Raw genomic sequence first — 12,537 nt, 5'->3', positions numbered from 1 at the left:
GGTTACGAAGCTTCTTTCAAGGTGTAGAATTTTTTTTTTTTTTTACGGCTTAGAGATTAAGCATCTTAAACCTCAACCCACGTCTAATAACCAGCCCAGCGCGCAGCCAAGCCAGCAGCTGCGCAGCGAGGAGACGCAAGAGAAGACCTTTATCTGCCCCCCCTTTTTACACCTCTGCTGCCTGCTCTCTGCTCGCTTTCTCACTCACCGAGCCCCACCTAACCGGCAGCAGAGGAGCCGTGCCAAATTATGGCAAAAAGGCATTAGCTTGTTAAAACCGGACTTCCGTCAAAGGCAAAGGGCATGAAGGCCATTACTGGAGGTGAAGCATTAAAAAACCAACACGGTAAATATGCTCCTGACTAGACTACTGTTACCCACAACAGCTCCCGACAGACAGGAAATGAGAAACTGAGACCCTGAGCATGTGCAAGAACCATCGCATTCATTTCACAACAACCTGCTGTCAATAGCAACCAATAGGGTGGCCCCAAGGGAACACGCGTCCACACACGCACAGAGCCACCATCTTACTGAAAAACGATTATTCTACACGAGCAGGGGACATGTGAGGACAACCACTACTTACACAAAAGGCATATAATAAAACTATTTTGCAGGACTTTTTAGGCTCTGCAAGCTTTAAAGTGGTTTTTTTTTGAGCAAAGGTCAGTAGATGTTCAGATTTAAGAAGAGTGACATATGAAAATAGGCATTAAATGACAGTACGTCTACTTTAGTACAGACTGCAGATTAATGATCACCGAAATTGGTCATTGATAGCGATCAGTTACAGATTATTTAAAACTAAAGCCTCAGCTTTGAGTCTAAATCCACTCAAAGAAAGTCTAAAGTCAATTATCGAATTCTACCGCCCTGCCAGTGCTTGTCAAGCCTACGTCTTAAGCAGCTGCCAAAACTCACTCTAGAAGTCAGATAGCAATGCAATTTGGACGCTCCCCATATTCATTTGGGAGCCAGTGCGTCTTCGGGCTGAAAAGCATGAGGTACATAAAATGCACAACTCTTACTGCAGTCGTAGTCACATGAGCACAGTAGCAGTTCTCCTGGGGCTGTATGATGTGGCAGGACCAAACATGCAGACAGATTATCAGCACTTCAATTCCAGGAATCTTTCAATTTGCTATGTTTTACATAATTCTGGGGAAAAACATGACTTAAAAACAAATGTATTATTTGTCTTAACTACTTACTAATCTGAATATTGTTTTATGATGTGCATGTGTTCCAGTGTTAATTGTGAATTGGAAAAAAAAATATATTTTTCTTGACAGCAGGATGAACAGTGGCTTGGTAAGATAGTGATTTGATAGTGATAGTGACACCATGCACGTTTGTCAATTGTAATCTGAATCATAATTACTGAAAACTAATTTTACTTTGGAAATATCTTTTGCTTACCTTGCATACTCACAATACTAGTCATGCATGTACTTGTCAGATTTTGGGGAATGGATCAAGAAATCCTCACTACCAAACGTATGGAAATTACGTTTAGCTTTGCTGTCACACACGAAAGCCCCACTGCGAGGTCAGATTGATGCATGCTGGTTGATATAACCCAAATGCTCTAGCCCAGAGCTGCTGAAAATAATCGGCTCCTGATTTAATATTTGGGGCAGAGGGGCCGCCTGAGGAGTTGAGGAGCGATCCAGGCCTGAGACAGCCATTCTCACTGCCACAACACATCCTGGGCTCCACTTCCTGTTGCCTAGCAACATCAGTAGGCAGAAGCCTCATGGGTTAAGTCATTTCAAGTGCTCTGCAACACAATTATCCAAGTCGTCCTGCAGAAAAACCGACAACTTCGACAGATTAGCCCTGACAATCAATGCTGAGCACTGAGAAATGAAGATGCATTGGGTGAATTAACAAGAAACTGAAGACTGCAAATGCTGCGCAGCATTGTCAGTCTTCAGTCATATGCAGGGAACCCTTAGTAAAACATCAGCTGTATGGCTAAAGCCTTCACGATCCAGATCCAGAGATCATTTCAGGCCCAGAAGGTCAATTACAATGAGTTTGCTTGTTTGATACTGCAGGAAATGTAAAAGTACTCCTAATTGAGGGACTGTACAATAAACACGCCCCCATATAGGTTTAATTGCATTTAAATCTAATAGCATTTGATTTAAAAAAAGAAAACTAACTTGATTAAAAAAAAAAAAGATGTACAAATGACGACAATGATGTACATGGTTGACAGTGAACAAGACAATTTTGTTCACAAAATTGCTTCTAACCAACTAATAAGAGGCCCGTGGGGCAGCATTAAGTCATCCCCTCATATTGGAGGAATATGTAGCCTCCTGTGGTACAACTTTATGCCAAGTTCGGTATAAGGTTACTGGTGTGAACACAGTAATCGCACTTAGGCGCGCATCAAAACCACCACACCAAGACTCACAAAAAGATTCTTGATTCAAATCAAATCGCAAACTCTGATGCTGTCCGTCTGGTGAATGTGAAACAAATAAAAAAAATAAAAAAATTAAAAAAAGGTATCACGGTGAATTATAGGGAAATGTCGTCTGCTTCCTGTATTTGAATGTTGTTACTGCAAGAATATATATGACCAATCAGGTGAGAGAAGGTTCTCGCCTGATTTGAAGTGACGCATTTTGGTTTATTTTTCCCTGTGTGAAAGCAAACCAAACAAAGAAGACAATGATGCAACGTTGCAAACTCACCGACTGATTCAGACCAAAGCAAACGTACTAAGGAGTGAAATAGACCTAAATCCACATTCTGTTGAGGGATAGGTATAGAGAAGCATTATAAATAGATCATTACTGAACTGGACATTAGGGATAAAATCCTGATGGTCTTTCTAATGGTATTTCTGAATGTACAATAGTCAAATTCTTAACAGTTGCCTTAACTCTTAATGAAGATACTGTCAGTGTGCAGCAGTCACATGTGACTTGGCTAGCTTTGTTTACATGATCTCAGAGCAGACTTTAGTAAATGTAGTGAGAAAAGGTGCAAGATATACAAAAATGGTAGTTATGCTAGTTAACGGACTAGAAGCAGCAACCTCATGAGCTTTGGAGAGTAGCACCAACAAGAGCAGTGAAAAGTATCGGTACTGATGAGCAGAATTTGTATTGAAACCAGGATCAATACAATCCTAATGAGACCAATTGCAAAATTATGTCTTAACTGTTATTCATTCATTAGTAAATCAAACCTAAATATCAAAAGATGACTGCTTTTTTTAACTTTGTTAAATCCCTGCAACAATACAACCAACAACACCAGCCATCTGCAGGAGACTGTCAATGGGCGGCTTTCATAAAAATATGGTCAAGCACTCAACACAATTAGCTCCATGGCTAGGGGGAACAGCCAGCATTAGCATTGATTTGATACAACAGCACCCATATCCCATAGAGGCCAGCATCGATCACCTGTCCACAGCAGTCAAAAGGGGGACCTCTGCAGGATTGGTGACACACCCACCTCTTCACCACCATATGTATATATTTTCAATTGTTTATAGGTCTTGGACAAACTGCAAAGCAATTTATAGATTGTGAATGACATTATAATTTGTATAATGTGAAGGATTTATGGTATGCCTGATAAAGTATAGAAGGTTTAAATTCAGGTTCAATCCCATTTTTATGTGCATGTGGGTCACATGAGACTTACCATGTATATCATTTCATCACTGACGACCCCTTTTAAAGGGTAAGCAATAATACACAATTGTCAAATACAATGATTAGTCTACAGAAGACATGTACAGTTTGGTAGTAGCCTAGTGGGTAACACACTCAACTATGAACCAGAAGACCACAAAATCTCAGGTTTAGAGTCCACTTACTACCATTATGTAGTAAGTAGGGTTAAAAGAGTTTAAGTTTCAACGTCCCTTTAAAAGGAAACATTGTTCCTTTAACACATTTCACAACACATCTCTTTTCTCATTAAAAGCAGTGCAGGGCAGGAACAGACAACCCGCTGAAACTGTAGCCCAAATTACGGCGGCTACACACTGTGACCATTCCCAGTGCCAGATGAAAAGGTCCCTGCCCTTTGAGCTAGCACTAGTCTTTCTGCTCTTTCAGAGTGCATTGTGGCCCAGCAGCTCCAGACAGTCTCCCAGGTAGCCACAATTCAGGAAAGCGGCTATGGCCTGAAATACTGCCGTTTCAATTAAAAGTGTGACTAAATAGCCTGGGGAGCCTTTTAACTCAACTGGTCTGTTCTCAAATGTGAAAAAGTCCTTTGGATGGAATCAGCAGGCAGCCAAAATTAGATAAAAAATAAATAAAAAACCCTCACCTGCACAGACAGAAACTTTCCCCCCTTTTCGATTAGCTCTTTTCTATAACTGTAAAGAGCACAGAGACCCAGCATTTGTCCCTAGCCTCCACCCGGATCGAAAAGTGCACTATGTCAGGACACCCCAGTGCCCAGTTTAAAAGGCCTTGCATTCAGTGACATCACACAACCGCAGTGTTGCGTTTCAGACACACACACACACACACACACACACACACACAGGTTAACTTAATACAGCCTCAGAGCAGAGCATGCACCTGATCTTAACCAGCTGAATAATAGCAATCCATGTACCAAATTAGCACGCAGGCAGGCAGGCAACAAGTAAACATTTAAAACCGCGGCCTAGTCACTGCAGTGCAACACATCTGTTTCACACATCTATACAGCCTATAGAATTAGATTTTTTAATAATATGGAACTCAAATTGGTGAAAAAACAGATTGCTAAACCGTATGTTCATTTTTATAATGATACTAATACTTATTTATTTTCCATGTTGTTTTCTGTTGCTACATATTTTTTTAGGGACCCTCCTCTTATAGCTACAGTTAATAGGTTAATATGTATCTAGGGCCCCAAACTCATCCAAAAGGGTTCATCCTTGGGGATAACAAACAATCTTTTCAGGCTGTTTTGGTGTCAACACATAGAGAAGAAAAAAACCCTGTGAGGGGCGGTCCATCATTGCGTAATGCACCCAGGGTAAAAACAAAACAAAGTAAAGCATGTAATTACTTAGCAGGAAAAAAAAGTATATATATATTTTTTTTTAAGCCTACTTGTGCTGGTCAGTATTTCCCCCTCATAAATCAATATAGGATACTGAGTTGCTCCAACCAAACCTATCTGACAGCTCCACCCATCCCTTACGCAACCAGATCATGAGCTTGTGTGTTCCACTGACAAAGTGGCAAATGGGACAAGAACAATATTTTCAAAGCCCACATGCCAGCCTCAAAACAATTAACATAGTTCCTCCCCCCACCAAATCCCTGATGCAGGGACCACGCAGCTCAGCAATCAGGAACATGAATCCCAAGGTGAGCCTAGTTCAGCCATGAAGATAACACCACTGAAGTCATGCCAGACAACTGTGGTGAATCCTGAGCCATGTACAACAACTGATTACCTCTACCCAGTGAAAACACAATCGCATTTCGTAATACAAATAGTGCACAGAGCCGGTGGGTGCGGGTGTGAGATGCACTTCATAATTCCCACACAGATCTGTATGACAAAGCCAGTCACGTAGAAACCAAAAAATATGGCCTTCAACACCACATCGCTGTTAATTTATAAAAAAAAAAATAATAATAATTTTATATTCTGGCCTTTTCTCTGAAAGTCCTCCAATAGACAACATGTTTTCCACAATTCAATCGTATTTCAAAGCATTGATTGCACTCGTTTATCTAAGAATTTGCATGATAAAGCTCCAGGCAAAACTAGTCAATAAAGGAATTACCTCTGAACACTGAATTGGGTGATTGTCACAAAGAAGGCAATTAAGCAGCATATTATCTTGAAGTTAATTTCCAAAAAGGTTAAATGGGCAAAGGCAACGTGGCTGATAATGCTCTTAACCAATGTTCTTCAACTCATGGCCCTGAAGGTCCCGAGACTGCTGATTTCCCAGCGTTCCTCTACCTGCGAGAGGTGAAGAATCAGTAATTACCAGGGAGGATGGAAAACAAACCTCACATTTCGAAGACATCTATAACCATGGCAGAAGGACAACGAGAGAATCAACAACAGGACAACTCCTGTATGGGAATATTTTGGAGACCCAAAATATTATAAAGAAGAATTCCAGGACCACAGGTCACCCAACTGCAGAGCTTGTTGCGGTCAAAAGGGGGGTAACAGATTCTACGTTGGCAACGGGGAGGGGGGTTGGCTGTTGTAGAGTGCTAAAGCTGCTACAATTCACCCCTTAAAAGGTCCCCTATTATGACAATGTCACTAAAGAGTGCTTTGGCCATTATGCTTCACCGTTCAGAGAATGGCAGCTCAGACGATCGGATCTGGAATTTGTCCCCTTATGTAGTCATAAGAGGAAAGGTTACACCCGCTTTCTCAGCCCAGCAAATGTCCTGCCCCTCCCCTGAAAAAGTAACATCACAGACGTACAAATGATGCAAAAATGAGCAAAATGTGTGTTTTTTTTTTTTTTTTAGTTCAGTCATGTGAGTCTCACTGAGAAGCAGTGGGATATAATTAATATTTCTGGAAAAACAGTAACACAACTTCATGTTTGCGCCAAACAGGAAGTGCCTCATTGGCATCTAAAGCTACACATACCGAAACAGCATTTCCTGGGGCACTAAGACTGATATAAAAAAAAAAAAAGGAGACATTTAACAGGAGACATTTAAGAGGCATGTTTTATAAAATACGCATTTATACAATAAAACATCATGAATGGTGGCGTTCAAGCTGCCAGGAAAAAAAAAAAAAGAAAAACACACTAGCACAATCCCCTAAAAAACTTTATTTAGCATGTATTGTTTTAGGCTGCTGATTGAACTTCCCATTTTTATCTACAAAAAAATGCGGTTTGTTTACTTCTATGGCCGTGTCATAAAAAGGAATTTCAAATGCACCCTGTTTGTCCAGGGCCAAAAACGTAACTCCCATAAAGCATTTTTTTGCAGATCGGGAAATATATCACCTGGTTTTATGAAGTGGAGTCTCTGTGGATTACTACAGGAACATGCTCACTTCTTTGCACTTCAGATTGAACTGATTTATGATGTGCTAAATGCTTTTTTTCTTGTTGTGTTCGTTGCGTTTAAGTTAAGGATTTTTGCAGCAACAGATGAGCTGTGCTACATATAGATGTGTACAGAGATTACTTTTATTTTTACAACAGTCTGAAAAGCTGCAGTAAATAGCGTCTGAAGTTCAAAACCTTTATATAATGTGTGTGTTATTTATATGTTAATACAAATAAAAATAATCAAGATAATCAGAATACATTATCTAGTAATACATCCCTCATCACTCAGAGGGTGACTGGTTCCAGGAACCCTTCTCTGGATTCTCACGTCCCTAAAATGTAGTTATGATTGCACACAACCGATGCACACTCTCCGGAACACTTAACATACAATATAACGGTGAAGTAGACCGTTGTTCAGGGAGCAATTTTGATCTGGTCGCCTGAACGTTTGGTCGCAGGACCTGCAAAGATATGGGGGCTGACTAGGGTGGTAGTAGCCTAGTGGGTAACACACACGCCTATGAACCAGAAGACCCAGGTTCAAATCCCACTTACTATCATTGTGTCCCTGAGCAAGACACTTAACCCTAAGTTGCTCCAGGGGGGACTGTCCCTGTAACTACTGATTGTAAGTCACTCTGGATAAGGGCATCTGATAAATGCTGTAAATGTAAATCTGGATATTTTACCAGGAGGCGTACCTATAATTTACAAATCCTTTCTAGTTTAGCAGATTTAAGTGTAGGAACGTCACAGCAGAACGTTCCTTCTTTTAATCACCAGCATCACTATTGCCCTAAATCTTGCGGATCGTGAGATTGTGGTTGGTGAAGTCTGCAGATGTACACGGCAGTTTTTAACTAACTGAATAGTGGACTTGTGCATTTTGGAACACAAAACCATTGGATCAAAATAATTCATTCACCTTATTTAGTGCTACTGCTGTCAACATTAATGCACACGCAAACACTGCCATGCAGTTTGGAGCTTCCTCACAACCTTGCAGAGAAACTGTGCCACTCTGTGACCAAAGCCAAACTTCACCAGCTGGGTTCTGCATCCTTCCCCAGCCCCAACGCGTCCCTCAGTCTGTTTAATCCACCAGCAGCCCTGTCGGCCAGCCGGCACCCACATCAAACAGATGCTAGCGCACACATCAAACACGTCCCCAATGTGCACAAGTCTTAAGGTCAGGGTCCTGCATTTATCCAAAGGCCCTTTAACAGAGAGGTGAAGAGGCGTCAAATGAGACAGGAAATAAAGAGTCATTTTGCATTGAAAACTCAGAAAGTAAAGAAGCGGTTGACAATGGCACCAGTTCAATTTGAGATGGGGAGGGGAAAAAAAAAAAAAAAAAAAAAAAAAAAAAAAAAAAGTGTTTCTGCATAAACAGCAAGAACAGCTTGAAGTGGACAAGGAAGCCCAGCCGCTCTGCAGCCACCTGGCATTCCACAGCAAGAAAAGTTTGCAAACTGTACAGAATTAACGCAGATGGTTGAAGGATAATTGGTGGACCTCATCGAATAATGGGCCACTCTGCAGTGGCCCGTTGGACATCCCACAAGGGAAAAAGCCCTGACGCCTCTGGGATGGACTCCATGTAGGTTCTTAAAAATAAACCTCTTAAATGCACCGCCACTAGACTTTTATTTATTCATATTATACTCTTTTTCAAATTGATGCCAATTTCATGTGCCAAACCACAATAATAGAAGTTTAAAACCGCAGAATTAGCTTGTATTTTTAGAACACATTTGAGATCTTGGGACAAAGGAATGCACAACACACAGGTAATAGGACACATGCCTGACATATCAAGTGAAGTCATGGTAAACTTTATAGACAGGCTATAGACATGCATACAGCGAGGTGAGGAAATGTGGCTCCAGTTCTTATGGAGTGTAAAAATATCGAAACGAACTAGAAGTAGTAAAAGTGGACGCCCACAACCTTACACAAGCCCCACACTTAGTGCCAGTTAAAAATAGTGCTCACAAATGTAAAACATATACCTAAATATCCTTGCAAGAAGAATGGAAAGAAGCGATCAGCATATGTGATCATTTGCATTAATGCAATTACAACGCATTAAGGTTTCTAAATTAATTGCATGCATTTATGCATTAATGCTCAGAGCACTAGTACAAATAAATGGGAATTAATTATTATACAAATGTTTGTGTTCTATAACAATTGCTATTGAAATCGCCATTTAAGAATACATACATAAAACACTTGCCCTAAAATTATTTGTATTAGCTGATTTTTACATGAAAATCCTAAATGTATAAAATCTGATCAAAAAACACTGGCTAGACACAGGAGCATGTCTTCATGGGTCCAATGGTTGCATTCCAAAAGCCACAAATCCATCATTTAATTAGTTAAAAAGTGCAGTTGTCACATAAGACATTAGTTGGGGAAAAAGAGGAGAAAGAAAAAAAAAAAAAAAACACACACACACATCTCACCAACCACAATCAACAGAGTAGCTAAATAGTTATTAATCCTTAAGCCTAGAACCACCTAGAACCACCATTGTGATGAAAGTGCAGAGGAGGACACCGACCCACCCACCTCTTCATAATGAAAATCTGACGTTGGAGCGCCAACATCAATCAGCAGCAGGTGCCGATTAATTGCGCAAGCAGCCCCCCCCCCCCCTCCAGTCCAATCTTATTAATCATATCCTGTTGTACATTAATGAGTTCGCCTCCACAGCCCCGCGAGCGCCCGCGTAGCTGCGGATCCTCCCGGGGAAGCGAGACTTGGACTAATCTTCACACCGCCTGCCCGGCTAAGAACCAAGAATCTGGGCCCGTTTACTCTGCAAGGTCACAGGCCGGATATACAGAGAGAGAGAGAGAGAGAGAGAGGGGGGCGGTTGATTCAAAATGGGGAAGAAATGAATCGCGTTTCCTCCATTTTCTCTCTGTAGCTGTAATCTGACTAATAGATCTGATCGAGCTCGGGGAGCTGGAAGGGGGCCTTAAAAAGAAATAAAACGGTGTGTGCGAATCACACGCGTACATGCGCGTGTAATTTATTTATTTTTCAGCGCTGTTGCTTGCCCCCGACACCTACACATGCTCCCTCCCCTCCCCATCACATTCTGCCGATTCTCTGCAGAACGTTCTGCTATTTATAGAGCGTTCAAAGGGACCCAACACCTTCACGTTCACCGTTCTCCTACCGCACAGACCGAGAACCGAGAGACGCGACGAGACGAAGGGAATCTTTTTAAGTTCATTTCACGAAACGTACCCCCAATGCTGACAGCAGGCCAAAACTAAATGTTCGAAATGCTGTTTGTTTGTTTGTTTTTTTTTATTTATGTGATTTGATCCTTTGGGAAAAATAAATGTTTCCAAATCTACTAGAGCCACAATCCACATTCTCCCTCCTGAATCCTTCAGCAAAATCCCCGATCTTACTCCACCACCCACCACACGGACGTGATCCATGCTGTACGTCCTCCCTCCCTCGCTGCCCAGCACAGATGCAGAGCTGCCGCTTCTTCACCAAACTCGTAATTTCGCAATTACGCGTGAGGAGGCAGAAGAGGGCGTCCCGGGCGGCTGGCTTGTTATGGTAGTGCGTCCTTCTCGTTCCTCCTTTCTTCCCGCTCCCCTAAACAAAGCGGCAATTACGGCAGAACGAACGACGCCTCTCCTGCCCCTCGGTTCCATGTGTTGAAATACGGCGCGTCTGCCGCTCGCCCCGGGAGACGGAGTTACGAATCGGCCCCCGCCGGCGGCCCTGCGGAGCGCCCGGCCACCCCCGTGTTCAGGGCGCCGCGCCGATTCATCACGGCCGCGTCACCCGTTTCCTATCTGCTGGTGGCACCGCCACCTCCTCCTGTCTCGCTCCTGTCCCCACGTCTCCTCCGTCCCCCGGTCTTCCCATCGTCTCAGCGGGAGACCTGGAGACCTCGGGTGGCGGTGGAGAGGAGGACGCCGCCGTCACCTGATCCCAACACGACCACTAAGTACCCGTCTGCTTAATCCACGCACCGATCCCCTGCTCCCAGCCGTCGGGGTCGGGTCGGGCGCTGTGACCGGGTCCGGAAGACCTTCAAATATGAATATACATCAATAAACAACATCACATGACTGAAACGTTCCATATTCTGCCTTGTAACTTAGAATAAATTTCCAGCTTTTTTTCCTTCCTGCAGATTTACCGCGATAAAAACACGCGGCGAACGAACAGCCGCCTCGCATGCACATTTCCCCCCGTTTCGTGACAAGTCTGGACGTGACCTTGCACGCACAGGAATTCCCTCTCTCCCCGAGAGACGCGGGGCCCGGGGGGCCCTCCCGAATCGATGCGACCCAGGGACTCCAACAGGACCGCCACGGTACAAATTCCCTTCCTCCTCCGATCTAATGACGGCCAGTCTCCGCAGCTCAATTCACTGCCGGTTCCGGCGGGTTCTGGGGACGCACCGGTTTCAAGCGCTCAGACCCGCACATGCGAGTGTGGCAGCGGCCCCTCCCCTCCATTTTTTTCCACTTTTCTTTTCATTACCGTGCGTCTCATCAAAATAGGAAGTGGTGCAGCGAGAAAACGGGAGGCCGTCGAACACTTGGGCCTGGCTGCCACAAAACCTCCTCGAAACGATAAAAAGGTGCGAGACCCCGATTGGGGTCCGGCCCCTGGGGGCCCCGCGTGACGGAGGGGGGGGGGGGGAGGAAAAATCACTGGAGAAAACGGATAACATTGTTTCTGGGTCTGGGTGCATGGAACAGGAGGACATCCTTATCTCGCTCGTCCACAAAAACAGGGACCGCGGACTTTCCCCAAAACTTAACTCGCGCTTCAAAGTCAGAAAAACAATTATACATGTAATAATAATAATAATAATAATAATAATACGAATAATACTAATAAAGAGGATGCTGGAGTGTTTACTTGTCTGTGCCTTACCTTGACACTGGAAACCCTGCTTTCCGAATCCCCTAAAAAGAGAAGAGAAGAGAAGAGAAGAGAAGAGAAGAGAAGAGAAGAGAAGAGGGAGGCAGAAGGCAGAATTGGTGGGACTTGTTGCACCTGCGTGTATTTGCCCACGCCGCCCCGCTACTCACCAGATGAAGTCGGTGCAGTGGCTGCAGAAGGTGGGCTGCTTGAAGAAGCGCGCGATGAACTTGTGGTCCTTCACCTCGTGGACGTTCTTCTGGCGCAGGGCGCCCTGCCGAGCGAAGCCGCGGGCCGGCGGGCTCCGCTCCTCTCCGTCGCTGTTCGACTGCGCCGGGTCCGCCATGGTCGCTCCTGTCGCGCTCGTCTGTTTCGTTTGGTTTTGTTTGCAGAACGCGGAAGTGCTTTTTTTTTTTTTTTTAAGTTGAAAAAGTACACGTGTGTGTGTGTGTGTGTGTGTGTGTGTGTGTTGTTCTGTTCGGTTTGTACGCCGAGCGGTGGCGCAGGACGGGAGTGGAGCTCGGAGCCGCGCGTCGGTCCGCCGCCTGCGCTACACTGGCGACCGGGAGCGCGCGAGCCGGACA

General features: G+C 43.9%; 1 protein-coding gene across 2 annotated transcripts in view; it reads right to left on the bottom strand.

Annotated features, from left to right (window-relative positions):
- Positions 1-12,537, bottom strand: part of LOC114793471 (protein kinase C beta type) — a 91,539-nt gene extending 79,002 nt beyond the window's left edge. The window contains exons 1-2 of one of the 2 annotated variants that reach the window (XM_028985258.1): positions 12,124-12,537; positions 11,966-11,997 (exon numbers count right to left, since the gene is read on the bottom strand). In XM_028985258.1, coding sequence (XP_028841091.1) covers positions 11,966-11,997; positions 12,124-12,299 — 208 coding nt within the window. In that variant the 5' untranslated portion in view covers positions 12,300-12,537. The remainder of the gene's footprint in view (positions 1-11,965; positions 11,998-12,123) is intronic. The other variant, XM_028985257.1, reaches the window with a different exon arrangement.

The sequence above is a fragment of the Denticeps clupeoides genome, chromosome 7, assembly GCF_900700375.1.
Source record: "Denticeps clupeoides chromosome 7, fDenClu1.1, whole genome shotgun sequence".
Taxonomy (NCBI): Eukaryota; Metazoa; Chordata; class Actinopteri; order Clupeiformes; family Denticipitidae; genus Denticeps; species Denticeps clupeoides.
Note: the sequence above shows the minus strand (reverse complement) of the source record. Positions and strands in the feature narration are given on the sequence as shown.